Source organism: Podarcis bocagei (genome assembly GCF_964188305.1).
Source record: "Podarcis bocagei genome assembly, chromosome: 11".
NCBI classification, from domain to species: domain Eukaryota; kingdom Metazoa; phylum Chordata; class Lepidosauria; order Squamata; family Lacertidae; genus Podarcis; species Podarcis bocagei.
In genome coordinates this window covers 47,868,456-47,895,890 of record NC_138136.1, presented here as the reverse complement: position 1 = coordinate 47,895,890, position 27,435 = coordinate 47,868,456, and the positions used below count along the sequence as shown (strand labels likewise).

Below are 27,435 nucleotides of genomic sequence, written 5' to 3'. Positions count from 1 at the left end.
AGACATAAATTATTTATCTTACATACCCGTCTTCGTACTGCCACATAAAAATGTCACTGTCAATGGTCAGCCAAGCCCTGCTAATTTCAGGAAACACTCCCATCATACAATTGCATTGCATATCTGAAGTATCCAGATTTAAGGATAAAATGCACCAAGGCAAGACATGCAATTCTGCATTACGTTGAGTTTGCAATTAGGGACGAGGAGGGGAGGACCAGATAAGTGTAGAATTCCACAGCTCAGTATTATAAATGTAAAGTCACAACATACATAGCAATTATTTTATTACGCAAATGCTCAGTTGATAAGACTCCCGAATCTTGATTTGTATGAACATAAAAGAACATTCATGTCTCTCCACAGAGAAAGAATGAATTTATTTCAAGCTAGGAGATAGGTTCATGTTGTGGATTTTCGGGTTGCGAACATGGCAAACCCAGAAACGTTCTGCGTGCTTTGCGCATGTGCACTCTGCGCTGGAGCACTCTATTGCATCACGCGCACAAGCAGCGCTCTACTTACGGACTTTTCGGGGTGCGAATGGCACCCCAGAACGGATCGCATGCGTAAGTAGAGGTACCACTGTAGTACCAAGCATTTTTTATTGCTTTTTAAAACAATGAAATAATTAAATTCCAAGCAATAAAATTATCATTTCTTTCATCATGCCTGGAAGCCCCAGAACAGTACAGATCACAGATGGGGAATCTGTGGCCTTCCAATATGTTGATGAAGTCATCACTCCTGGCTGTTGGCTATGGTGGCTGGCGTTGACAGGAGCTTGAATCCAACTACAGTGGTACCTTGGGTTAAGTACTTAATTTCCAGAGGTCCGTTCTTAACCTGAAACTGTTCTTAACCTGAAGCAACACTTTAGTTAATGAGGCCTCCTGCTGCTGCCGCCGCGCCGCCGGAACATGATTTCTGTTCTCATCCTGAAGCAAAGTTCTTAACCTGAGGTACTATTTCTGGGTTAGCGGAGTCTGTAACCTGAAGCGTATGCAACCCGAGGTACCACTGTATATCGGAAAGGCCACAGCTTCACCACTTCTGCCATAAATGAAAGCCTGAGAATGGATGGAGGGCAAAGTGTGAAAAGGCAACACCTTTAGAGCAACAGTCTGGCTCCCATCCACTCTTTACTGCTCTAGTCCCTCACCATGCTGTGCTTCTTGGTCTGCTGCTATTGCAACCTCTTTTGATGCTGAAGGGGAAAAAGGGACATTGGAAACTAAAAATTTGGGTTCTTCAAAAAAGAGACTACTTTAGGCCACACATCCAATGATCATTTAACTGCTATTACTGTACTAGTGTCTAGGCAGCAGCAACTACCTGTAGTAGAATTGGAAACAACAGCAGAGGTGTAATGGTGAGTGAAATAAAGTAGAAGCGACCCCCCAATTCCCAGCTGGGCACAAGTAGCTATGAGGAAGAGAAAAGGGAGAAAGATGGGTGGGGGAGAAGAAAACAGCAACCAACAAGAGATGATCTTGTCAGATGGGGAGAAGGCTGGAATGAATAGGGATTAGCCAGCAGCCTAAAGCCCATCCTTTAGCTTCCATAGCCTTCATCTTGCAAGATTTGATGTGCCTTTCACTTGTATTATAATTAGGATACGTCCAAATTGCTCAACCAGTTCAGGGGGCAGAGGAACTCTCCGAATTGAACTTATTTCTGGAAGATTGGGAATTGAAAGAAAGCCAGGTCCTTGTAATGGGTAATCCATATCTGACATCCCAGAAACAGTGGGGCTACCTGCAAATGTGAAAAAGTAAAATAATTAGAAGTAATAGAAACAAACAAAATGCTTGGATATTTTCACTTTAATAGAATATTTACTTTAACCCCTAGAGACTTATTTTTTTCTCAGTATATGAAAAGCAAGTGCTTTTCTCTATAAACCTAGGAATCAATTAATGCTCAAACATCTTTGAGTTTTTAAAAATTAAAGTAACCTTGCAAGATATACTAGTAATAGCCACCAGTCTCATAAACTGTTAAGATAAATTAATTGACATGTGAAATTGCAGATCACAATACAAAACTCAGGATACACAAAGCGATCTAGTTTTGCTTGTTAACACTACTAATATTTGGTTTACAAATGAGTCATTAGTTCCAAAAGTATTGGCAACTATTTCAAATGTATTAGCAAGTGTTTGAAGTCCGGGGGGTGGGGTGGGGGGAATCTGATCACTAGAAACATGAATTCTAGGGAGTACTGCTCAACTAATCTATATGAACCTAAAGGCTAAGTCTTTCTGGGAGCAAGGGGAAAGGAAGCTAAGTGCTGGCAAGTACTGTACTTAATCATAAGAAATACCTTAAGAAAATCAAGGGCTGTTAAACAAGGGCTGTTTGGAGTGAAACCATTTCCAGTACAGAACTCCTACTATATTTGCATAGCTTTAACATACTATTTTAAAGTTGCTTGATAGAGATTAAATGATAGTTATTGCCTTCAAACGAACCAATGAATGATCATAATGTATGCTTGTTTCTATTTGTTATCATCAAGATAAGCATGAATGACTGTTTATTGCAAGCTTTATATTTGTTTTATCAATTCTGTTTAGCCTGAAAGGAGAAGGTAAGGCTGCCTCAAAATACACCGCTCTCCTGATCTTAACTGGAAAAACCGAAAGATTTTTGAATAGTGAATTTTATTGCCCTAAGATTAGTCTTATAAAAGGAACGTATCAGAAGATGGCAGTTGAATAACATAAGGTAAGGCAAGATAATGGTTTCTTGTATATACCGTAAGTGGAATATTGGGGAATGAAGGGAGGCAGATTTTTGTAGAATCTTAAGCTATTAAAGACAAAGCACCTGTCCCTAAAATAACCTAGTAATGAGACCATTACTGTACATTTATATGCGTATAACCAGTATGGAACAAATGCACCTAGTAGTAGCACTATAACATTTGGTGTGAACCCCAGCTTGCAAAAAGTACAAAATAATTAGCACTAGACATTAGAGATTAACCAGATTATTGCCAGCACAGTGAATTAAAATAGCAGCAAGTAAAACATGGGACACGGGTGGTGCTGTGGGTAAAACCTCAGCACCTAGGACTTGCCGATCGCATGGTCGGTGGTTCGAATCCCCGCGGCGGGGTGCGCTCCCGTTGCTCGGTCCCAGCACCTGCCAACCTAGCAGTTCGAAAGCACCCCCGGGTGCAAGTAGATAAATAGGAACCGCTTACTAGCGGGAAGGTAAACAGCGTTTCTGTGTGCTGCGCTGGGTCGCCAGAGCAGCTTCGTCACGCTGGCCACGTGACCCGGAAGTGTCTGCGAACAGCGCTGGCTCCCGGCCTATAGAGTGAGATGAGCGCACAACCCCAGAGTCTGTCAAGACTGGCCCGTACGGGCAGGGGTACCTTTACCTTAAAACATAGCGACAAAGGATTCCATCAATACAAAGCTAAGTGGACTAAATACTGTATATATTAAAATCTGCTAAAAAGCATCCAATGAAGAGGCCAGGATGTGGGGCCAGCAATGAAAGGGACCTGTCCTTGGTACCCATCAATCTATGTTCTTGGTGGTAGAAAAGAGAGTAGCGCCTATGAGGCTAATCTCAGGTCCTGGGCAAGTTCACACAGGTGCAGGTGGCCCTCCAAGTTACATGGCTACTAACCTTTCATGGCTTTAAAAGCCACTACCTGAAGTTTAAACTCTAAAGCATATTACTATAGCCCTATCTAGAGAATCGGTAGTCTAGTTTGCGTAACAGACCCCAATCTATTTGTTCAAATAGACCAGTTCTCCATTTACAATACAAAGCTGATGAAGAGCTTTACTATATACCTGGCTATATACAACGTTACTAACAACATTTCCATCATGCCTGGGCTAATATCCAGGTACCCAAAGAGTCGCAGGATGGAGCAGAAGGCCCCACCACCTTCATTTAGGCCCAACTCTTCAGAAAGAATCAGAGCCACAGTTAAGTCTTACTTTGGAAGTGGTGATGACACTGATTTGCAGTGCTTTTACCAATGCTGTTATGACAGTATTCTACTACAATCATACCTCGGGTTACAGACGCTTCAGGTTGCGGTTTTTTTGCCATGCCCCACCTAAGCTTTGCGCATGCGCCGAATCGCAACCCGCGTGTGCGCAGATGTGCCGATGCGGGTTGTGAATGTGCATCCCGCACGGATCACGTTCGCAAACCGAGTGTCCACTGTACTGCATAGGTGCCAGGCAAAAACGTTCTTCAGCCAGGCCTTGGGCTGGTTAACATTCTATGTCCTTTTAAATGTGTTTGTGGGTGGGGGTGTTATGAGTCTGTCTTGTTTTTGTACTTGTTTTTATTGTGTATGTTGTGTTTTTACGTTGTGAACCTTCCTGAGTTCTTCAGATGAGGAGCAGTATATAATTTTAAAAATACTATTTTAACTTGTTTTAAATGTTACTATTACTTACTGAATTTGTTGGCCACTTTATCTAGCACAAGGAAACGCAAAGCGACTTACAAATGCTGAAAGCCTCCATTAGTATTTGTCCATCTTGAAGGGAGCAGCTAACAAATTCCCTTACTAAACAGGTGATTCAGCAAAGCCATGAACCTTTTTCTGCCTCCCCACTTCCAGCTATTTTCTGAAGACTGGAGAAGAGACCCTCTTAAGAATATTAAGGGGGTGGGCAGGGGAAGGACTAGACCACATGAAAAATGAACATAATATTTGAGCTGCAGTTCAATCATGTTCAAGTTTGTACTGTATTCTTATTATGAGAAAAACACATTGCTGCACCCATAACACAGGTTTAAGGTGCCATTTAGCTCCTAGCTTTCATGGCTGGAAACCCCAAGCAGATGGGCAGAGTATTAATAATAATAATAACAATAATGGTACAGTGGTACCTTGGTTCTCAAACACCTTGGTTCTCAAACACCTTGGTACTCAAACAACTTGGAACCTGAACACTGCAAACCCGGAAGTAAGTGTTCTGGTTTGCAAACCTTTTTCGGAAGCCGAACGTGCTCCGTTTTGAGTGTTATGCTGAGGTCTGCCTGTTTTTGCTATTTATTCTACGTTTTTGCGGCTCTTTTTGTTTTGTTTTTGTGACTGTGTGGAACCCAGTTCATCTACTGATTGTGTGACGGCATTACCTTGTTTATTGCTTTCATTTTATGGATCAACTGTCTCATTAAGATAATAAAATTCATGTTAAATTGCTGTTTTAGGGGTTGTTTTTAAAAGTCTGGAACGGATCAATCCATTTTGCATTGCAGTGGACGCTCGGGTTGCGAACGTGATCCGTGCGGGATGCACGTTCACAACCCACAATGGCGTGTCTGCGCACGAGCAGGTTGCGATTTGGCACTTCTGCACATGTGCAAAGCATGATTTAGCACTTCTGTGCATGCATGATCGCCGAAACCTGGAAGTAACCTGTTCTGGTACTTTCCGTAACCTTAAAAAGAGCCTAGGACTTGCCGATCAGGTCGGCGGTTCGAATCCCCATGATGGGGCGAGCTCCCGTTGCTCGGTCCCTGCTCCTGCCAACCTAGCAGTTCGAAAGCACATCAAAGTGCAAGTAGATAAATAGGTACTGCTCCGGCGGGAAGGTAAACGGCGTTTCCGTGCACTGCCCTGGTTCGCCAGAAGCGGCTTAGTCATGCTGGCCACATGACCCGGAAGCTGTACGCCGGCTCCCTCGGCCAATAAAGCAAGATGAGCGCCGCAACCCCAGAGTATGTCACGACTGGACCTAATGGTCAGGGGTCCCTTTACCTTTAACCTGAAAAAACGCAACCTGAAGTGTCTGTAACCCGAGGTATGACTGTACTTTCTATGGGAACGCGTGCCTTGGTTTTAGAACGCTTTGGTTTTGGAACGGACTTCCGGAACGGATTAAGTTTGAGAACCGAGGTACCACTGTGCCTGTACTGTATCTCAGTTCCTAACCCGGGGCTACAGTTCCCGCCAGCCCTGCAATTTCGGGGGGGGGGGAATGAGAGAGAGAGAGAGAGAGAGAGAGAGAGAGAGAGACCCGCCAAGGGGGGAGGCGGCGGCGGCGGCAGAGACACCCCCCCCCGTAGCCTTTCCCGCCCGCTCACGCGCGGCTTACTGGGCGCCGGCACCGCCAGCAGCTCGGAGAGGTCCGGGTAGCAGCGGTCTTCTTGGATCTGCCGGTCGATGATGCGCCCCGCATTCTCCAGCGCCTCCTGCAAGGCCGGAGCGGCCGCCGGGCTGAGAGCGACCGGCATGGCGAGGCGGAGAAGGCGGCGGCGACGTCGAACCCAAGCCGCGCGTCCTTCTCCCCCTCAGCAGAGTCGAAGCAAGGCCAGGACTGTGCTGCGTCGCGCCCGCGCGCCCAATCCCGGCATCCACCGCGCGGCCGCGGGAGACACGAAGACTGGACCCGTAGAGATAGGAAGAAAAGGTTTAGAGTGATTCTCGTACGCATACTTCCGGGCTTCCGATATGGTGTGGGGTTTTTTTTGTTGTTGTTGTTTCGGTGCGGTGGGGAATCTCTCTCACTAGTGAGAAAGCGACCCGACCGTAGAGAATTAAGCATTCTGAATAAAATGAACGCCAGGAAACGATTTCGTTTATTCAGGAGAAAATGATAACTGATTTCAGTGGGACTTAGTTTTTGCAGCCCCATTCATATCCTGTGTGTTCATTCAGAAATCCAGCCGAGAAAGTGTGGCATTACTGAATAGGATTGCATACACGACAGGTGTTGGGCTTGACGTGGTCTTTCTGATATTCTTCCCCCCGCCCCCGAGTCTATGCTGCGGTTTTTAAATTTGATGTAACGACCTGAGCCCTAGGGTAGGCTAAAACGAATGTAGATTTATTTAGTTTTTGAATTTCAGCGAAGCTCGCTGCCAAATAAATGCGCATCATATCGTTGCAGGCATGAAGCGCGATCCTATGCCCACTTACAAGTAAATCCTAGGTCAGCCTCACTGAATTGCGCTGTCAAATAGGGCTGCAGCTTGTGTTTGGTGGATTGCTAACAAAAGAATACTTTTATTTTGGGAAAGGGGGTCTTGCGTGCGGGGTAAATACTTATTTGTTCTTCTGCTTCTCGACGTTACGTATTGCTTTCGCCACCTTCTGCAGTAAGAGTTACAGACCCCAAAATGACAAATACCTGCACAGCTGAATACATTTCTGTTAGTCTAGATACTACTCTCGAAAATAAATAAACATATGCAAACGAAATATATCAGGATTGTAACCCTGAAACTGAAACTAAGCAGTACGTAGTTCGATATCAACCCCCGCAAGTCTTGGGCATACAGTAGTTATTTCTCCCTCCGACCACCAGGGGTCTCACTCTGGCAGCCATCGAGCGGAAGTGGCTTCCTCTCGCTCAGCAGCCGCTTCCTGCTGGTCGGGCAACTTGCCTGTGTTGTTGTTCCTGGAGAAGGGAAGTGCGGGTCGCTTTCGGGATGGAGCAGGTGGGAGCAGAGAACGGTGAGTAGCGGGCCCGGCCAGGCTTCCCTTGGAGGATCTGCCGGTCTTGGGTAGGAGAAGGAAGCACTGAGCGCTCTTCTGGTCCTGAATGGGGTAACTGGTCCCCTGAAGGACCAGGTGCGCAACCTGGGAGTCATTCTGGACTCACAGCTGTCCATGGAGGTGCAGGTCAATTCTGTGTCCAGGGCAGCTGTTTACCAGCTCCATCTGGTACGCGGGCTGATACCCTACCTGCCCACAGACTGTCTCCCCAGAGTGGTGCATGCTCTGGTTATCTCTCGCTTGGACTACCTCAATGCACTCTATGTGGGGCTACCTTTCAAGTTGTAGAAACTACAACTAATCCAGAATGCGGCAGCTAGACTGGTGACTGGGAGTGCCCGCCGAGACCATATAACACCGGTCTTGAAAGACCTACACTGGCTACCAGTACGTTTCCGAGCACAATTCAAAGTGTTGATGCTGACCTTTAAAGCCCTAAACGGCTTCGGTCCAGTATACCTAAAGGAGCGTCTCCACCTCCATCATTCTGCCCGGAAACTGAGGTCCAGCGCCGAGGGCCTTCTGGCGGTTCCCTCACTGCGAGAAGCCAAGTTACAGGAAACCAGGCAGAGGGCCTTCTCAGTAGTGGCACCAGCCCTGTGGAACACCCTCCCATCAGATGTCAAAGAGAAAAATAACTACCAAACTTTTAGAAGACAACTGAAGGGAAACTTTTAATGTTTAATAGGTTATTGTATTTTAGTGTTCTGTTGGAAGCCACCTAGAGTGGCTGGGGAAACCCAGTCAGATGGGCGGGGATATATAATAAATTATTATTATATTATTATTATTCTTTCTTCGCAGATGCCGAGCCGGTGGCAGGACCCGACCCAGAGCTGGCAGCTACGATGGGCTTTTCAGGCTTTGGTGAGTGAGAGGCTTTCCTTGAGACAGAGCTTTGCATGCAGAGGGTCCCAGGTTCAGTCTAGTTATCATCATTTATATCCGTGATTCCCAACGTGGGGCACATGCCCCACAAGGTGGCAATTTGATTTTTAAGGGGGGGCAGTTCGAGAATGAGTTATTAACAGTTAATGACCCTTTCGGCTTCCTCCACGTGAATAGTTCACTTTTTGAATAATAAGAATTATATGTCACGGAGGGCATCAGGATTTTAGAGATGCTTAGGTGGAGCATGGCCAAAAAAAGGTTGGGAACCACTGATTTATATACTGCACCTCCCTTCGTACGTGGATCACAGGGTGCTTTACAGTATGAAAATGCAGTCAGGTCAGGAGAGTGCAGTCACGTTTAGGAGTATTCCCTGGAGAGCCACTGCCTGTTAGCAAGGGAAATACTGAGGTAGGAGAACCTTGGTATAAGGCAGTTTCCTACATTTCTCCCACATCCATATGGGTCTACAATGCTGAGGTTGCAATTCTGCACAAGGCACATGGAGGGTGCTGCAAGATTTCAGATGTGCAGATGTCACCAGCTGTGTACCATCACCACCTCACTTTTGCCGTGGTCAACATCTTGTCCTTGACCTTGTGCTGAGCTTCAGAGAAGTCCAGGAACATTGCTGAATTGCCTGTGAAACGCTGCACAGTGTCAACAATTGAACACTTGGCCTTATCTTGATGTGAGAGTATGTCTCTCAAAGGTGGTGGACTCCACTTTGTTGGAGGATTTTAAACAGAGGTTGGATGGCCATCTGTCAGGGATCCTTTAGAGATGATTTCTGCATTGCAGGAGGCTGGACCCTACAATTCTACGATTTTATGACCTGTAGTTGTACTGAACTACAGAATGTTTCTAAAGCTTATTCCAAAGTAGAGTGTTCCACCTCTCAGTTTGTGCTGGAGCAGGTGTTGGCCAATTATACACACACACACACACACACACACACACACACAGCTGATGCCTAGTCCTGGCAAATGTCATAATGGCTACTTTTTAGTACCACAAGGTTTCTTGCTGATGGAGACAAGACAAACTGTTCCTCCTGGTCCTTCTTCCCAGAATGTTCTTCTGCTTCCTCTGACTGTTCCTCTTATATGCGTGGCCACAACAAATAAAACTGAGAGTTGTATATACAGTGTGCGCATGTACATTTTCTCTAATCTAAGTGCCATGTTGGAGACAATGGTGGGAGCTGCTCAGTTAAGGTGCGTTGGGGACATTTTACTTTATGGATGTTTCCAGGCATATCGGAACCCCAGAACAGGTTTAGGAGGCATATGGAGGGGTGAGAAGTGGGGAAATGGCCTGTTGCATGAGCAGGCCTTGTTCCAGGCACATACACTTCACTTATCGCTAGGTTCAATTCCACCCAATATGTTTGATCATTAAAATACTATTGCAAAAGTGTAGTAAGCTTATACACAGCTTATAATGCCCTCTATACACAGCTTGTAGACTTCTGGGAGGCATCTGGTTGGAAACAAGATGTTAGACTACATGGCACTTTGGTCTTGTCCAATAGGACTCTTGCGTACTTAAGAGTAAGTTGTTGCATACAAATGTTTTATCGTGTCAAGGCATTCAGTTCTCACTGATCTTCATGCTTTCATTTGTATTTTTATAAATTTCTCAGGAATACTCCCCCCCTCTTTCATGTAAGCTAAACTCTTAGGAAATCACTTTCTTATTTTTTCCCTCATCACTTAGGAAAGAAAGCTCGAACATTTGACTTCAATGCAATGTTTGAACAAACTCGAAGAACTGCTGTGGAAAGAAGTAGGAAGATCCTGGGTGAGAGAGACTATTTCATATCAAGGGTTTGATTTGTTCTTCATTTGATTTATAGCTCAGAGTGCCTTCTGGCAGTTTTCCTTAAATGTTAATAGCTTTGTTAATAGCTCACAACGTAAGGAAATTTAAAATGGTTTGGAGGGTGACTGAATAAAAATGGCATGGTAAACATTGAATGAGTAAAAATTGCACGGTAAACATTATTTATTTATTCATTGCCCACCATTCACCTTAACGTCTCAGGGCAGCTTACAACATTAAAAGACAACATTAAAATCATTTTAAAATAGCTTAAAAAACAACAGCAGCACAGACCAAAGCAATCCACACCTCGCCACAAATAAATGCTCCAAAAAGGCGCCTGTAAAGTAATACTTTTTATAGGCAGCTTTGTGCTAAGTGCCTGCTTCTTAAAGAGGTGCTGCAAAGTTAAAAAGAATGGGAGGTAGTTTCTTCGGGGCAGTGCCTGGGAGGTAGAGGGACTTTGGTTCCTGGGTCCTGGAACTTTCCTCCTCTGCCTCCAGCTGCACCAGCTGGCAGTAGAAATCTTTGGGAAAAGATCTAGCAGCCATGTTCTTTTAGCTGTTGGCAGAGGCCAGAGTATCTCAATTGCACTCATTTTTGTGAGCCCAGCATAAAAGTACATCAAGCCCATGCTCACAGCTGCTTACTCCCCTCCTTTTACAGACAGTAGTCTCAGGGCTTCAGAATGTGATTTTTTTTCCAGTGGGAAAACAATGTAGTGAGAAAAGGGTTAAGTTCCAGATTGAGCTCCCCTCCACACTTTCTGTGGCTGTTTTATGTAAAATAATGGGCAGTTGGACGCATCTCTTAAACCACATGCTTAACAGAAGAGTGTATTTTTTAAAAGGGGGGTAGTAACCATTTCCTCAGTCTGCCCTGGCTCTAGCTACCAGAAAGGAGCTGAAATGAAAACATCCTAAAAGGTGCAAAATCTTTGGCAAGTTCCCCCGTTAAGGAATAGACTAAATAACTTGACATTCTTGATTTTCCAGGCAAACTTAAAGCCTCTCAGTTCTCTGGAGAGGCTGGTTTTACTGTAGCCTGGTTCTGAAAATGAATGGTAGCTGATTTAATTCATAGGCTTTCTAAGTAGAAAATCTCTCTGCAAAAGATAGGAGAGAGATACCAAACTATGGCATACCACTTGTACATCTCCCTTGTATAAATTGAATTTCCTTTCCTTCCCCCCGCAGCAGTTCATGAGCCCCCTATGAAATGGATGAGGGAATGGACAGATGACTTCGGGGGAAGGGGAGGGGAGGAATGGGAGGTCCTATGACATCTGTTATGATGTTGGATCTTGCCCAGAAACTTGAAATGCTCTGTTTTCTTTTCCTGTGAAGCTTACCTTTACGGGCAGGGGTGGGCAACCTGTGCCCCTCCAATGTTGTTAAAAATCTCCTTTAAGCCATACCCACCATGGCCAATGACCAGGGATGATGTCCAGCAATATCTGGAGGGCCAAAGGTGTGCCATCACTGCCTTATATCAGCAGATACCAGGAAAACTAGGACATGTTAGTCTATGACTGCTTGATCTTCAGTGGTATAGGTTGGGTTTGTTTTTTGTTTTTTTTAAATGATTTGAATTATCATCATTCCAGACATCTTAAAACCCAAATGAAGGCTTCGGAGCTGGCACCAAATTTCTCCTTTGTGCTTTATTTATTCAGAAGAGCGTGAGAAAAAAGCAGCTGAGAAAGAAAAAGAACTTGAAAGCCGGTGTGAAGGTATTGATTCTTCAACCGCATCCTTACTCCCAGTAGTGAAAACATCTTCTAAGTAAGTAGATATAATAGAAACATTTGGCTCTTTATCTTTTTTCTGGAAGAATGAGAGACACTTTTCATGCAAGATGGCACCACGTTGTAAGCCATATTACTTAACAACCACTGTTTGGAGTTAGCTGACACACTTTTCAAGAACAGTTTGATTTGATTTTCCAGTGTTTCTTATGCCTGGACATTCTCTGGGCAAGCAGCAATAGCTGTTGCCAGCAGTGATAGAAAAAGGCTGTAGTCTTTATGCGCACTTACTAGGAAATAAACTCCAATAAGTGTGATTGTCAGTGGTGCAAACCTATGCATGGTCAAAGCTTTGCTTTAGCATTTAAAGCCATGAGCAACTTGAATCCAGGTTATCGAAGGGACCACCTCACCCGATACAGTGGTACCTCGGGTTAAGTACTTAATTTGTTCCAGAGGTCTGTTCTTAACCTGAACCACCACTTTAGCTAATGGGGCCTCCTGCTGCTGCCACGCCACCGGAGCCCGATTTCTGTTCTCATCCTGAAGCAAAGTTCTTAACCTGAGTTAATATTTCTGGGTTAGCGGAGTCTGTAACCTGAAGCGTATGTAACCTGAGGTACCACTGTATATGCCTGTCTGACAACTGCATTTCTCAGATAGGGTATTGCTAAGAGTACCACATGCTGGCACCATTCTCCTTCTTGCTGAAAAGGTGCTGGTTGGAAAGCTAGGACTCGGAAGCTCTTTTCCCACATTTGCAGCCATTTTGGTTTATACAGTGGTACCTCTGGATGCAAACGGGATCCGTTCCGGAGCCCCTTCGCATCCTGAATCGAATGCGTGTGACGTCATTTTGAGCGTCTGCACATGCGTGAGTGGCAAAACCCGGAAGTAACGCGTTCCGTTACTTCCGGGTCACCGCGGAGCATAACCTGAAAACGCTCAACCTGAAGCGACTTCAACCCGAGGTATGACTGTACTTTGCTACTCGCAGGATTGAGGCCAGGGGGCTGCTGCCACCGAGGCAGAAGGAGATGATCACACATCTTGCGAGAAGGGTCATAGCTCAGTGGTAGAGCACCTGTTTTGCATGCAGAAGGTCCCATGTTCAATCCCCAGCATCTCCAGGTAGGGCTGAGAAACATTTCCTGCCTGAAACCCAGGAGAGGCCCTGCTAGTTAGTGTTGACCAGTGTTCTTCAACTTTCAGTGCTCACATGATGTTGGACTGCAGTTCCCACCATCCTCAGCCATCTTAAGCAGGGGTCAGCAAACTTTTTCAGCAGGGGGCTGGTCCACTGTCCCTCAGACCTTGTGGGGGGCCGGACTGTATTTTGAAAAAAAATAATGAATGAATTCCTATGCCCCACAAATAACTTAGAGATGCATTTTAAATAAAAGCACAAATTCTACTCATGTAAAAACACCAGGCAAGCCCCACAAATCACCCAGAGATGCATTTTAAATAAAAGGACACATTCTACTCATGTAAAAACATGTTGATTCCCGGACCGCCTGCAGGCCGGATTTAGAAGGCGATTGGGCTGGATCCGGCCCCTGGGCCTTAGTTTGCCTACCCATGATCTTAAGGTTAGCTAGCCACTTAAGGTTAAAGAACACTAGTCTACACAAACGGCAGTGGCTCTCCAGGGTTTCATACAGGATATCTAACAACATCTGGGGACCCAAAGTTGAAGAATATTGGTATAGACAATACTGAGCTTCATAGACAAATGCTCTGATTCCATAAAGGGCAGTTTCCTACATTCCTATCTTTCTCGCCCACCCTGCACTGGCTGCCAGATACGGTGTCCTCTGTTCACCAGTCTGTGGCAACTTGTAGAAAAATTTGTCGGGGAGAAAAGGGTAGGCTGGGGACTTCAGCAATGAGCCCACAGAGGCAGGTGCCATGAAAAAGACCCCTGCCACTATACATCTCATATTTTTGTTTGCCTAGGGATTCATCTGGTAGTGAAAGTGACGACAGCTCAGATGAAGAACCAATTGGCCCCCCTTTGCCACCCCAAGGGTCAGTGGAAGATTCCGATGATGAACTCATTGGCCCTCCGCTGCCTCCTGGATATAAGGGCAGTGATGAGGAGGATGACGAGGACAACATTCTGGAAGAAGATGAGGTCAGTTTTTATTTTCTCGCCGTTTCTGCTGTGTCGTCTTCCGTTTTCGTGTTGATTGCTTGCACTTTGCATCTGATTTGCAAAGGAGATAATCACCTGGGAATTGTAAAGGTAAAGGAACCCCTGACCATTAGGTCCAGTCGTGACCGACTCTGGGGTTGCGGTGCTCATATCGCTTTATTGGCCGAGGGAGCCGGCGTACAGCTTCCGGGTCATGTGGCCAGCATGACTAAGCCGCTTCTGGCGAACCAGAGCAGTGCATGGAAACGTTGTTTACCTTCCCGCCGGAGCGGTACCTATTTATCTACTTGCACTTTGACGTGCTTTTGAACTGCTAGGTTGGCAGGAGCAGGGACCGAGCAACGAGAGCTCACCCCATTGTGGGGATTCGAACCACCGACCTTCTGATCGGCAAGTCCTTCTTACTAAACTTATGGAAATTGAGACTGTTGGGAGTCAGCTCCTGCCAGCATGATCAGTGGTCAGGGTTGATGGGAGTTGTAGTTCAGGAACATATGGCAAGCCACAGGTCCCCCTCCCTCCTCTAGGTGGTGCTGTTGATCTATTTTGGGATGTAGGAGTTCACCACAGTTTCATATTGCAAAGTTTCTCAAACTGTTAATTGTTCGTGGTTCTTGTTTTGGACTCTTAATTTGTTCCCTTTTATTTCCATGTAGTGGTTCATATGGATGTTTCTTTAGGACATCCATAGTATTGTTATGCTTGCTTCAAGAAATAATTCAAGAAGTGTTTGCTTCTTTGAAGACCAATGGTTTTACATGTTAGGTAGATTTATACTAGCTACTCACTGTTAGGTGATCACATTTGAAAGAAAGGAAGTTTTGCTTCTTATCTTTGGAAAAGCAGGTTTCCGCTTGTTGAGCATTATTTTAATACAGTTTGATCCTCAGTTGAAGGGACATTAAACGTAAAAGAATTTGTTAGTTTTGCAGCTGTTCTCAAATATTTTAACACACATATATTGTTTATAGGTGGATTCAACTGATTTCCTTTTCCTTTATTTCTCCCTCTCCTGGATTGTAATTCATTGAACATTCTCACATGAACAGAATTTTTGAGCGCTCTTTAAGATATGGGTAAATGTCTGCAGTCATCATTCACAGCTGTATAAAGTAATATGTGCACCTTTTAAAAAAAGGAATACAAAAACCTTATAAGTGAAAAGTAACATGTTCAACTTCCTTTCACAAATCATACCAAATTGCTTTCCCCAAAGGAACACAGCAGTCATAAAGTTAAGATTCATTTTTTAAACATCACTTTTATGAGGCTGTTACTTGATTGAATCATATGTAAACCTTTCAATTTAACCCCCGACGGGTATTCTGAGTGACAATTTTGAATGTTAGTGCTATTTAACATTTTTGCTACATTTTTGGAAATACCATTTGTGAAGATTTATTGATGGTATGTTGTTTTACTGTGTAGGTATTACAGGGGAAAAAAATGTTTGAATGCAATGAAGCCTTAAAGGGATAGCCATTCATTTACTGTATTTTTAATACTTGAAAGTAGTTGTGCATAATCTGATGCAAAACTTATGTCAGTGTTAGATGCAACATGGTTTAATTGCTGTTCCTTTTGCATGAAAAAGGAACTAAATGGCTTGAAAGCCACGGTTTTTAGTTATTTTGTTTTTCTTTTCTTTTTAAAGTCACTGATAACACTTAAAAAAGATTTTTATCCCTGTAACCAGTGCTTTTTTCTTTTTTAAAAAATGTTTAGGGATACTCTCATTTTCCTATTCATATTGAAATACTGCCCCTCAATGAGGCCAAACTTAGATTCGCAAAATGTTTAGGGGTATGCGTACCCCTGCATCCCTCTAGACAAAAAAGCACTAAACAGTCACTAAACTAAACAGTAAGAGTCACTAAACTATTTTCTTCATTTTTGCTTTAGGCTAACAAATTAGTTTCATAACCTTTGCATGGAGTGTTTTCAGTTTTGCCGTGCTCAAATATGGGAAATGTGCCGTAATTGGTACGAAAGATGAAGGCTGTGGCTGTCATTTGGTAGTGATGTGGGCAGGGGTTAGTGGGACAGGCTGGCTATGTGGGTAAAGAGCAGCAGGTCTTTTGGCTCAAGATGCAAGGATGCTCACTTATTTATTTTTTGTTCTTTTTTTAAAAAAAAAGATGTCTGTATTTCCATGTTAGAAGTGTAGGTGGCTTTCTATCTGTCTATCTAAAACCATGGCATAAAACATAGAAAGAGAGACTGACAAACACATCAAGTATAATAAGGCAGGGAGATTTTAAATTAGTAGATTGGCAAAGAAGAAAGATCTTATGCAGGTTTTATTCTTCCCTAGATTCAGTTGAAAGATTTATTATTACTATTATTGCAGAATATCATCAACATTAATCTCCATGAGAACAAGGTTGAATGGTTTGTCATTCAACATTTTTCTTTCCATCTCCAAAACAGATTCAGATCGACCCATGTTGTCATTGCAGTTGTCTCATCTATATGATTTTTGTCGGGAGTTTAGTGGAAAAGGAATTCTACGTCTGTTTACAATCAGCTGTGCCGTTTTGACCCTACAATAATCAGATCAATTCCTGTTTTCTGTTGTTCAGAAAAAAGGCACTTTCTTATTGTAAGGCTGGCACGCAAATGAGTTTTGCTCCTCATTCAGTAGGCTAGTTTGCAATAAGTCGCTTGTAGCATTGGGGCTGGGTGCTAGGGTTGGTTCTACAGCTCTAAACAACTACTATTAAGAACTATATCAGTTTCACTTCGTTCATTATTATTAGTTTTAAAGCTGTAATGCATGCAGAATTATTTAACTCGAAGTGTTATTTTAAGTACCCACATAGCTGACTTGCACAAAAATGCACAATGTGGTGGAATGTGTATCCTAGGTGTGATTTTTTACATATGCATTTCATTTAAGATGCTTCTGAGAGATTGAAAGAAGCATTGAGGACAAAGCTGGCGTTTGTCCAGGGTGGCATTTGCTGTTTGCTGTGGCTTTGAAGTTGAATAAACCTGCAATCATTTATTGATTGAAAACATGTTACTCTGGGAATGTGGAGAGATTTGGAAGTAGGACTTACTTGAGTGGAACACTAAGATTTTCACTGAACAGGAAAGTGATGGTGGTGAACAGGACATAACAGGAAGATTGTTTGGTAGTACTCCGGGTTGTACCTCAGAGAGGGTACAAAACCAAGGAGAAGCCTAGGAAGGAAAGCAGCTCTTCCTAGACTGTAGAAGATGTTCAAGGAGGGTAGACTAGAAGCTACCTTCAGCCTGATGCTGTGGGGCTCAAGGGCAGATGCTTAGCCATCTAGCAGTCCCTATTCCTTCTCTTCTCCAAGTGACGTTCAAGCACTTTATCATTTCAGCGGAAGAAAGGCCCTGCTGGATCAGGCCAAAGGTCCATCTAGTCCAGCATCCTGTTCCCACAGTGACCAACCAGATACCCATGCAGGTGCCATAGCAGTCTCCCCACTTGTGCTCCCAAACAACTGGTACTCAGAGGCATACCTCATCCAGCTGTTGATGAAAAACATGGCCATCATGGATGGTAACTCTTGATAGAATTATATTCCATGAATCTATCCAATCCGTATATTTTTTAAGCAATCCAAGTTGGTGGCCATCACTTGTAGGAGCAAGTTCCAGAGTTTTAGCTATGTTAACTTTTGTCTGCCCTGAATATTTCAACATTCAGCTTACTTGGATATCTGAATTGTAGTAAAATGAGAGCAGGAGAAAAAATTAACACTATTCACTTTGTTCATTCCATGCACAATCTTACACACTTCTATCATTATATCCCTCCTTACTTTTCCCCCCTAAATTCGTATGTTCCACATAGAGGGAGTTGCTCCAGCCCCTTGATCATTCTGCTTGTCCGTTTCTGAACCTTTTCCAGCTCCACAACATCCTTTGGGAGGTGAGGCAACTAGAACTGGGATTCTTGAATAACACAGTCTAGGGCAATCTCCACACACATGTTTTGTTCTGTTCCTCCTCCACCATGTCGCCTCATTAGGGTCTGAAAACAGTCCTGCCATTCTACTCAAGTCTGAATTCCAAATTCCCATCCCTTTCAAGCTTGTCACATATACAAGAAAGGACTGGATCATACTAAGCTTGGTCCATGCCTTCCCATAACTAAAGGAATCAAAGGACTTAGTAGCAGGAATAAATTTAAAAAATTGTCCAGTAGCACCTTAGAGACCAACTAAGTTTGTCCTGGGTATAAGCTTTCGTGTGCATGCACATTTCTTCAGATACCAAGCTTATACCCAGAACAAATTTAGTTGGTCTCTAAGGTGCTGCTGGACATTTTATTTATTTAGTTTGACTGTGTCAGACCAACATGGCAACCTACTTGAATGTAATAGCAGGAAGTTTGCATTTGACCCTGATTCTCAGCTAATGTGGATCAAGTCCACCAGGGGTGCAAACAACTTGCAGCCTCTGAAAGGTAACAACCCTGTAAATGCAGAAGTGGGACCCTGAGTTAATGGGGGTTCCAGAGAGGGTCATATTCAGCTATGATAATTTGCCAAAATAACGCTTGCATGAGATGCTTGTTATGTACCGTAGGAGGAGGGCATCACTGGTGGGGTGTGGTAGTGATGGAAGGGAATGATTGGTACACCAGTGAGCAGTGTGGGCCCCAGACTAAGGGCTGGTATGTAGTGTTAAAACTAAAGATCAGTGTGCATGGAATATAAATACATTTGTTAATCCTGCATCTGCTACCCCTTATCTTTCATCGAAAGAACCAAGCCCATATCCAAACATTCACAGCTCTGGCAAGCTGGAGTTGTAATGGTGCTTGGTAATACAGTCCACAATGATCAAACTGAACCTGTGTCATCGTTCTCATTGAAGTGGCATTTGCAGAGATGAGGAGCTCAGAATAAAACACCAGTATCACTTGACCTGGTCTTTGTGAAAAAGAGATGGCTTACGGTACAAGCACTGGGCTTGAAATACCGCACTTGGATAACCTAGAAATGATTTTACTCCATAACGAGTAGGATAGGCCATGCTGTACAGTGTTTGAAACTCCCATTGTTCTAGACATACTATGCAATAGAGAATTTTATTAGTGCGAGCCATTTCTGAGCTCTGGGTGCAGTACTGTGCCTAAGATTTCAGATTAAAACAACAGAGTGGAAGGAAAGGAGGACCTTTTTCTGCCTCCCCACTTCCAGCTCCTCTCTGAAGACTGGAGAAGAGACCCTCTTAAGAATATTGCAGGGGGGGGGGAGCGAGCAGGGAAGGGACTAGACCATGTGAAAAATGAGCATAATATTTTAGCTGTAGTTCGTTCATTTTCAGTTTTGTATTCTTGTTATAAGAAAAGCACGCATAGACATTCCATTGTTGCACCCATAACCTAGGTTTAAGGTGCCATTTAGCTCCTAGCTTTCATATCTCAGTTTCTAACACTGATGCTGTATAGAAGTTCTGGCAGAAGAGTCTGTGTTTGTGTGTGCATGAATAAGTGAGACAGAAAGGTAGGAATGGGCTGCTTTAAGGCTATTATTGTATGATTCAGTACAGGGCAGGAGTAGGGAACCTGCGGCTATCCAAATGTTGGTGGACCATTGTCCATGCTGGCTGAGACTGTTGGAGGCTTGGATCCAACAGCAGCTGGAGTGGGACAGGACCTCCAGCCTTGGCTCCAATATCAGATTCTTAACAAACAATGTGAACTTACAGGTGAAACTCAGAAAATTAGAATATCGTGGAATGCTTCTATTCATTCCACACATGCTTCTACTTCTACTTCTCAGATGTCCAGTATTGGTCTATTTGCAATCCTTGTTTTGCTGATTTCATTTAATATTCTAATTTTCTGAGATTGTTAATTTGGGGTTTTCATCAGCTGTACACCATGCTCATCACATTTATAACAAATAAAAGTTTGACATATCTCGCTTTGCATGTCATGAGTCTATCTCCTATATTAGTTTCGCCTTTTAAGTTGAATTACTGAAATAAATGAACTTTTCCACAATATTCTAATTTTCCAAGTTTCACCTGTATGTAGCATAGTGGTTAAGCCGCCGCTCACATAATTGAGACTGAGCTACCGTATTTTTCGCCCCATAGGACGCACCGGCCCATAGGACGCATCAAGTTTTTTTTGGGGGGGGGAAATAAAGAAAAAAAATTTTATTTCCCCCCCAGGCGCTTGTGGGGCAGGCAGTGGGGAGAAGCGCTCTTCTCCCTGTCTCCCACCTTCAGATCAGGTCAGGGGACAGCAGGGAGACGCGCTGCGTCTCCCTGCTGTCCCTGGAGTGGTGGGGCAGGCAGCGGGGAGAAGCGCTCTTCTCCCCGCCCCCCCCCGCATTGAGATCAGGTCCGGGGACAGCAGGGAGACGCAGTGCGTCTCCCTGCTGTCCCCGGAGTGGTGGGGCAGGCAGCGGGGAGAAGCGCTCTTCTCCCCGCCCCCCGCCTTGAGATCAGGTCTGGGGACAGCCTGGAGACGCGCTGCGTCTCCCTGCTGTCCCCGGAGTGGTGGGGCAGGCAGCGGGGAGAAGCGCTCTTCTCCCCGCCGTCAGCCTCCAAACCACTTCGGGAGACAGCGGGATGGCGGCGTTCCGCCTCCCTCTGTCCCCCGACCTTGTGGGGCTGGCGCTGGGGCTCTCCTGAAGCCTGGAGAGCGAGAGGGGTCGGTGCGCACCGACCCCTCTCGCTCTCCAGGCTTCAGTGAAAGCCTGCATTCGCCCCATAGGACGCACCCACATTTCCCCTTCATTTTTGGAGGGGGAAAAGTGCGTCTTATAGGGCGAAAAATACGGTACATTGAATATAGAGGGACATATTTCTGAGTGCACAGGATTGGGCTTCACAAAACTGAACCGAACCAGGAAGTTTCTGATTCAAATATCACCCTATTTGTTAATTAGTTAAGCAAAGTACTAAACTCTTCTCCCTCTCCCATGTGCAACATGAGGATAATGGTTACCTAACTTTACAAGGCTGTTGTCAGGATCGCTGAGATGATGTTTCTGAGTAGTTTTAGAGCAGGGATGGGAAACTTGTGGTCCTCCAGATGTTGGACTACAGTTGCTGTCATCACTGACCATTGACCATGCTGATTAGAGTTGGAGTTGAACAACGTCTGGAAAATCACAAGTTCCCCATTGGTGCTTTAAACACTCTTAAGTGCTATAAATGTAAAGTAGGCTATCCGGATATGGGAAAAGTGGGGTATTGGAGGAATAAATAAATAACAGAAATAACAGAATAATTATGTTTATGGCATAACTAATATAACTAATTACTTAAAAAGGTAAAGGACCCCTGACAGTTAAGTCCAGTCGCAAACAACTCTGGGGTTGCGGCGCTCATCTCGCTTTACTGGCTGAGGGAGCCGGCGTACAGCTTCTGGGTCATGTGGCCAGCATGACTAAGCCGCTTCTGGCGAAACCAGAGCAGCGCACAGAAACGCTGTTTACCGTCCCACCAGAGCGATACTTATTTATCTACTAGCACTTTGACCTGCTTTCGATCTGCTAAACTAATTACTTACCTACAGATTAAAATATAGCAATATTTGAACAGCAGTTATTCTCAATTAATTTTGCTCCACTCGGAGAGATACCTGTTGTTTAAAAATGTTTAAGAGAAACTGCAAATTCCACAGGGCAAATGAAATTTATAAAATGAAATTATGGATTTCCATAATGCAAATGGGCAGAAATCATTTGGTGTCAACCCCTGTAACATCACTGATGGAAATAAATGAGAATCTGGAACCTCAGGCCTGAGGGTCATAGGCATCTCTGTCTGGCCCTCTGCACTTTTCCCGGACCACACCGTTTCCCTTCTAGTCCTGCTTTTCATCCTTGAGTGTTTTTGCATGGCTGGAATGTGTCCTTGAACTCTGATAATTCTGCTTGCTTCTTGGGTGCAGGATGGAGAGGGCTATGTGCTTTCTATCGGCCCATATGGGACCAGCATGGGTGACTGGGCCTGGCAAATATTTAATATTCCTACCTTCATGGCTGTGATTTGTGGGTTGGCCACTTAATTTAATTTTGATTTTACTGTGATTTTGAGCTGTGTTTTAATCAATTGTTTGATTTTGTGTTTTTAATGTATTATATATTTGGTGTTAACCTCCTTGAGCCCGGCCTTGGCCGGGGAGGGCGGGATATAAATAAAATTTATTGTTGTTGTTATTATCATTATTATTATGTGTGGAAGCTAGCTTACTGTACAAAGGTAATGTTGAAATGTGTTGCCTTCTCCACTTTTGCAGGTCCCCACACCCAGTAGATTAGCCAGAAGGGAATGGTTTCCCATCCCTGTACGAGAGGATTGCAGCCTTAAAGAGTTTTTTTGTGTGAAGCTTGGGCTATAACAATATTTCCCTTCTATACAGACAATGCTGGTCATCTAGCCATTTATTTTGTCATATCCCATTACATAGAAATGTGCTGTTATACGGCTGTTCGTAATGTGGGTTAAATATTAATGTTTTGAAGGCAATTTATGGGTGGCATGGGAGAATTACTAATCAAAATAGTAATAGGATTGGAACCAGCTGTGCATGCTCCACATGAAATTGCCCTTCCTTCCTTCCTTCCTGCAGTATGTCAGGCATTTTTCCAAGGGTTTAAAAATACCTGAGAGAGGTTTTGTGAATTTGCCATTGAAATCTTTCCACTTAGCTCTGATATCTTACTTGATGAACTGAAATGTATTTCTGCCGCTAGTTTCTGTCAGGGCTGGAATGCGTAATTGGGTAGATTAATTAGAAACCTTTTGAGTTTTTTGGGGGGTTTTTTAAAGGTGTCCCAGATAAACCATTGAGCAGAATTTTACAATACTGAACCTGTATGCATGTAGTGCCACGCTAAACCATGGTTTTGCATGAACAAGTGAATGTGTGGATTCCCAGAGCAAAGAATGCTATGCTCCTTCCCCAGTCCTGCTGCTGTTGCTATACTACCCGAGGCTAAGGCATAGTTTGGCTTAGGGTTGTGTCTGAACCCAGGCTTTTGGTTTGTCTCCTCCGACAAACCACCAGTGGTAAACCAAGAACAAACTCTGATTACAGCTCATAGATTGCCCGGAGCAAAACAAGACACCAAAAGCCCTTGGGCGCATGTATTTTCCCCTTCCTTCCATTACTGTTACCCTCTGTTTGTGAGAATTAGTCCATTGCCATTCAGGCTAACTTACTTCTATCTGATAAAAGTGTGTGAATCGCCCCCTTTTAATTTGCGGAAATAGCTTACAGATAACCTTTGGTCTGTTTCTTGTTTAGCATATAGGAGAGAATCAGGAGCAGCAGTGGCCCCAAATCAATAATTTCAGCTTGGTCTTTAACCACATCTTCCTTCCTACCTTTTGGTTTAGTTCCGGCATCCCCAAACTCAGCCCTCCAGATGTTTTGGGACTACAATTCCCCTGACCACTGGTCCTGTTAGCTAGGGATGATGGGAGTTGTAGTCCTAAAACATCTGGAGGGCTGAGTTTGAGGATACCTGGTTTAGTTAATAGCTGTCTATCGCTATTGGCTTGCGGCTTATACTCTCCTAGCTCTAGGAATTCATATTAATGCCTCAGCAGTTTGCTCCTTCCCTTGCTCCTGTGCCTAAACACAGCTTAATTGTTTTGTTTTCCAGGCTTTGATCAGTTTTAGCAGGAAGTTCTATTTGTGATCATGCATCAGCTGTGTCTGATAAAGCGGAGAAGAATGGTTATTAGCCTTGGAATTATATAAAGCATTGATCACTGCAGTACCATAGTACATACTGAAAGCATTTTAAATTAGATTTTATTTTTGATGTCCACCCCGAAACATAATTTAATATAAGTTAATGGGGTTAGCAAGAAATTAGGTGGTACAGAATTCAGAATGGCAAACAAAAACAGTCTGGTTACGATTGCTGGTATGTTCAAACCTTGCCTCTGCGTCAGAGCCTTTTTGACTCCAGAGGCCAGATCCTTATTAGAATCTAGGCTTTTGGGCCAAATTTGACAGATGGGTGCTGCTATTCATCCCCAATCAACATCATATTAGGAAAATTATAAGTATGTTGCATGTGGGGTTGGATCATTTTCTGTTGGTGACTGGAAGCAGACACTTTCTTGGGCTTGTTCGCACATAGCAATAATGTATGTTCAGTTTGTTACACGAACAAGTTGGTGTGATCCTCTGGCTTATGCGATCCTATTCGTCTTCATGGGAATAAGAGATTGAAAGTATCTGTTCCTGGATTGCGGCAAACCATGATTTGAGGGTGTGTCCAAACTTGGAAAATGAGAGGTAGCCCCAACCATAGTTCAAATGAACAGTGGTATACAAATTTAATAAATAAAATAAAACATTCCAGGATATCAGGTTTCAGGATGGTAGATTATAGGTTAACATTAGTAGAGCATTGGTAACAGTAAGATCGCTTTATACAGTGGTGCCCCGCAAGACGAATGCCTCGCAAGACGGAAAACTCGCTAGACGAAAGAGTTTTCCGTTTTGGAGGTGCTTCACAAAATGAATCTCCTATGGGCTTGCTTCGCAAGACGAAAATGTCTTGCGAGTTCCTGCGGGTTTTTTCCCCTTTCCCCCTCTTTTTCTAAGCCTCTAAGCTGCTTATCCGCTAAGCCGATAAGCCGCTAATAGCGCTAATCCGTCAATGGGCTTGCTTCGCAAGACGAAAAACCGCTAGACGAAGAGACTCACAGAACAGATTCTTTTCGTCTTGCGAGGCACCACTGTAGAAGGTTATTAAGCAATGACTGGGCAGCCATATGTTAAGAGTTTTCTACCTCTGGATATTCTTCACTGAGCCTGGAATTCATTGATACATTTCCTCAGATATATTTCATCAGTTAAAGCACAACAGCAAACCATGGTTTGTTACTATTCCAGAACAGTAAAAAGGTAAAGGTAAAGGACCCCTGGACAGTTAAGTCCACTCAAAGGCGACTATGGGGTTGTGGTGCTCATCTCGCTTTCAGGCCCAGGGAGCCGGCGTTTGTCCACAGACAGCTTTCCGGGTCATGTGGCCAACATGACTAAACCGCTTCTGGCACAACGGAACACCATGACAGAAACCAGAGAGCACGGAACGCTGTTTACCTTCCTGCCACAGCTGTACCCATTTATCTACTCACACTGGTGTGCTTCCATACTGCTAGGTTGGCAGGAGCTGGGGCAGAGCAACGGGAGCTCACCCCGTTGCGGGGATTCAAACCGCCAACCTTCTGATCAGCAAGCCCAAGAGGCTCAGTGGTTTAGACCACAGTGCCACCCACGTCCCTTTTTCAGGAACAGTAGCTTCAGTAGTCTTATGTGCCAGCCCAGGGCTCGTACTGACGCTGTAACAGTCAACTAAGGTAGATTGCTATGTCTGAACCAGACCACTAAAATGTGATAGATATTTGTAAACCCCCCAGTCCTTCATTTTATACATTTCTCTCTATATCTGGCATGTGAGGTGTATGATCAGTGAGATGTGACCTGGTTGTGGCTTCTGGTTGTGATTTCTGCCACTGTATTAGTTGGTTTGGCTAATATAGTCAGTGTGTCTCAATGTGCCCTCTGTTGGAATTCCACCAGAAGCATTGGACAAGAGTGGCTGATCTAACCCTTCTTTTAATAACTCAGTTGCTCGATGTTAAAGGCCAAGGCCACGGAGATGCTCATCTTTTCTACCAACTTGCAACCTATGATACTGTGTTTTGTTCCCTGCCCACAGTCCACCAGCATTCTGTGGCCACTAAGCATACTCAGTCCTCCTTGGGGTCCCTATTTCCAGGGTTTGATTTTTCAGTGAGGGTTTTTTGGTTTTTTTAACAACTTCTGCAAACCTTGGTGCTTCCTTGTGCCTCCTCATGTGGACAATGGAAATAGAAGGATCATGTGAAATTATAAGTGACCTCAATAGAGGTTCTTACCACAGTTAGTCAGGCTAATGGCAACACTCACTGGAATAGAGTACCTTCTGTCACAGAAGTCATCACTCGTTAAAATATACTACCTAAATGTTTTCCTTGGGATCATGATATATTCTCCTTTTGGATACATCTCAACTTGCAGCTGAAATTCTGTTCATATATAGGCATTTTTTGGGTGGGCATGGAGATATTTATAGTATATTCTATAATTTAGGAACTTTGGAGGTACTAAAAGGGAACGGGTCACACTGATTCTTCATAAATATTTGGCTGTTATTAAGAGATGCTTTGCCAAGCCATGTCCTGGGAGGTTGTTATCTTAATTTTTGTTTTGATTGAACAGTTTTGTTTAAAACTCCGGAATCCCTTGGACTGTGCTCTCTCTCCAGAATGTACTTCAGGCAACTTGCTCTTGGAATTCCAGGGATAAATTTGCATGTTTGGGGTTTTTTTTTATGACGTGCAGGTGGCAGTTGCAGATGTCGCTTGATATCTGTATGATGGGATTTGCTCCTTGGCACAGCTTAAAAGGTCTATTACTTGAGCTTCTTTGCTCCCTTTGGCTCCAGCCTCCTCACAGTGCCTTATACAAGTGTATGGAGCTATTGGCAAGCTAGTCAAGGGCACCTGTTTAGAGCTCATTCTTCTGTCATGTTTGCTTTCTGTACTTATTTATATAAAGTTTTATAACCCACCGTTCTTGCCCTGTCGTCTTTTCAAATCCTTGTGTGTTCTTATTTCCTGCCTCTTACTTCCCCCCGGGTTCACCTGGGCCTGCCTTCCCCATTATGGTGCCTTGCAGATGTTTCAGATTACAACTCCCATCAATTCCAGTCATGATCACGCTGGCTAGGGATGTTATAGTCCAAGATATCTGGAGGGCATCACGTTGGGGAAGGCTGATCTGAGTTTCCTCTGGCACTGTACTTTTTGAAGATTCTTATTGGTAGCCATCAGTTGGCAAGCAACCACAGCCATACAACTTCACATTAGTATACTGCGCGTATGCATGCGGGTGAACGAAGTGGTCTGCGCTGCTTTCAGGCTGGAGGCGGGCTCTCACATTTTTGAAGGCAAAAAACTTGAGCTGATTCTACGGTAAAGTCCAATTTGCTGGTTAAATGTTGTTTTTGTTGTGGACATGGTTTGTTGTAATTGATTGTAAGACTGGAAGAGAGAATTGAGAAAGCTTAGGTTCTGTTTGGATAAAAAGCACCAATCAGAAGATGTCTAAAGGTGTTTGGCTGGAAGAGCTTCTCAGTCTGGATTGGTGGGGAGTGAATAGGGGTTCTTTTTCAGTTAGGTGCTAGTGAGCTGTTTGTTCAGTTTGGATGGATTGGGCTGTTAGTAAAGGAAGTGGAAAGTAGAGCTTTTATAAGGGACAGATATGAGAAAGGGCTGTATTTCACTAGCAATGGACTCCTGACTGAAGCA

The 27,435-nt window shown here is 44.0% G+C and overlaps 2 protein-coding genes across 3 annotated transcripts in view; one reads left to right on the top strand and one right to left on the bottom strand.

Annotated features, from left to right (window-relative positions):
* Positions 1-6,328, bottom strand: part of NUP155 (nucleoporin 155) — a 36,564-nt gene extending 30,236 nt beyond the window's left edge. Inside the window, exons 1-3 of one of the 2 annotated variants that reach the window (XM_081212653.1) lie at positions 6,087-6,328; positions 1,621-1,758; positions 27-123 (exon numbers count right to left, since the gene is read on the bottom strand). In XM_081212653.1, the coding sequence (XP_081068779.1) occupies positions 27-123; positions 1,621-1,758; positions 6,087-6,225 (374 nt within the window). In that variant the 5' untranslated portion in view covers positions 6,226-6,328. The remainder of the gene's footprint in view (positions 1-26; positions 124-1,620; positions 1,759-6,086) is intronic. The other variant, XM_081212652.1, reaches the window with a different exon arrangement.
* Positions 6,329-7,323: 995 nt separating this feature from the next.
* Positions 7,324-27,435, top strand: part of WDR70 (WD repeat domain 70) — a 117,030-nt gene continuing 96,918 nt past the window's right edge. Inside the window, exons 1-5 of the mRNA XM_081212908.1 lie at positions 7,324-7,447; positions 8,294-8,356; positions 10,100-10,183; positions 11,880-11,988; positions 13,911-14,088. Of these exons, the coding sequence (XP_081069034.1) occupies positions 7,423-7,447; positions 8,294-8,356; positions 10,100-10,183; positions 11,880-11,988; positions 13,911-14,088 (459 nt within the window). The 5' untranslated portion in view covers positions 7,324-7,422. The remainder of the gene's footprint in view (positions 7,448-8,293; positions 8,357-10,099; positions 10,184-11,879; positions 11,989-13,910; positions 14,089-27,435) is intronic.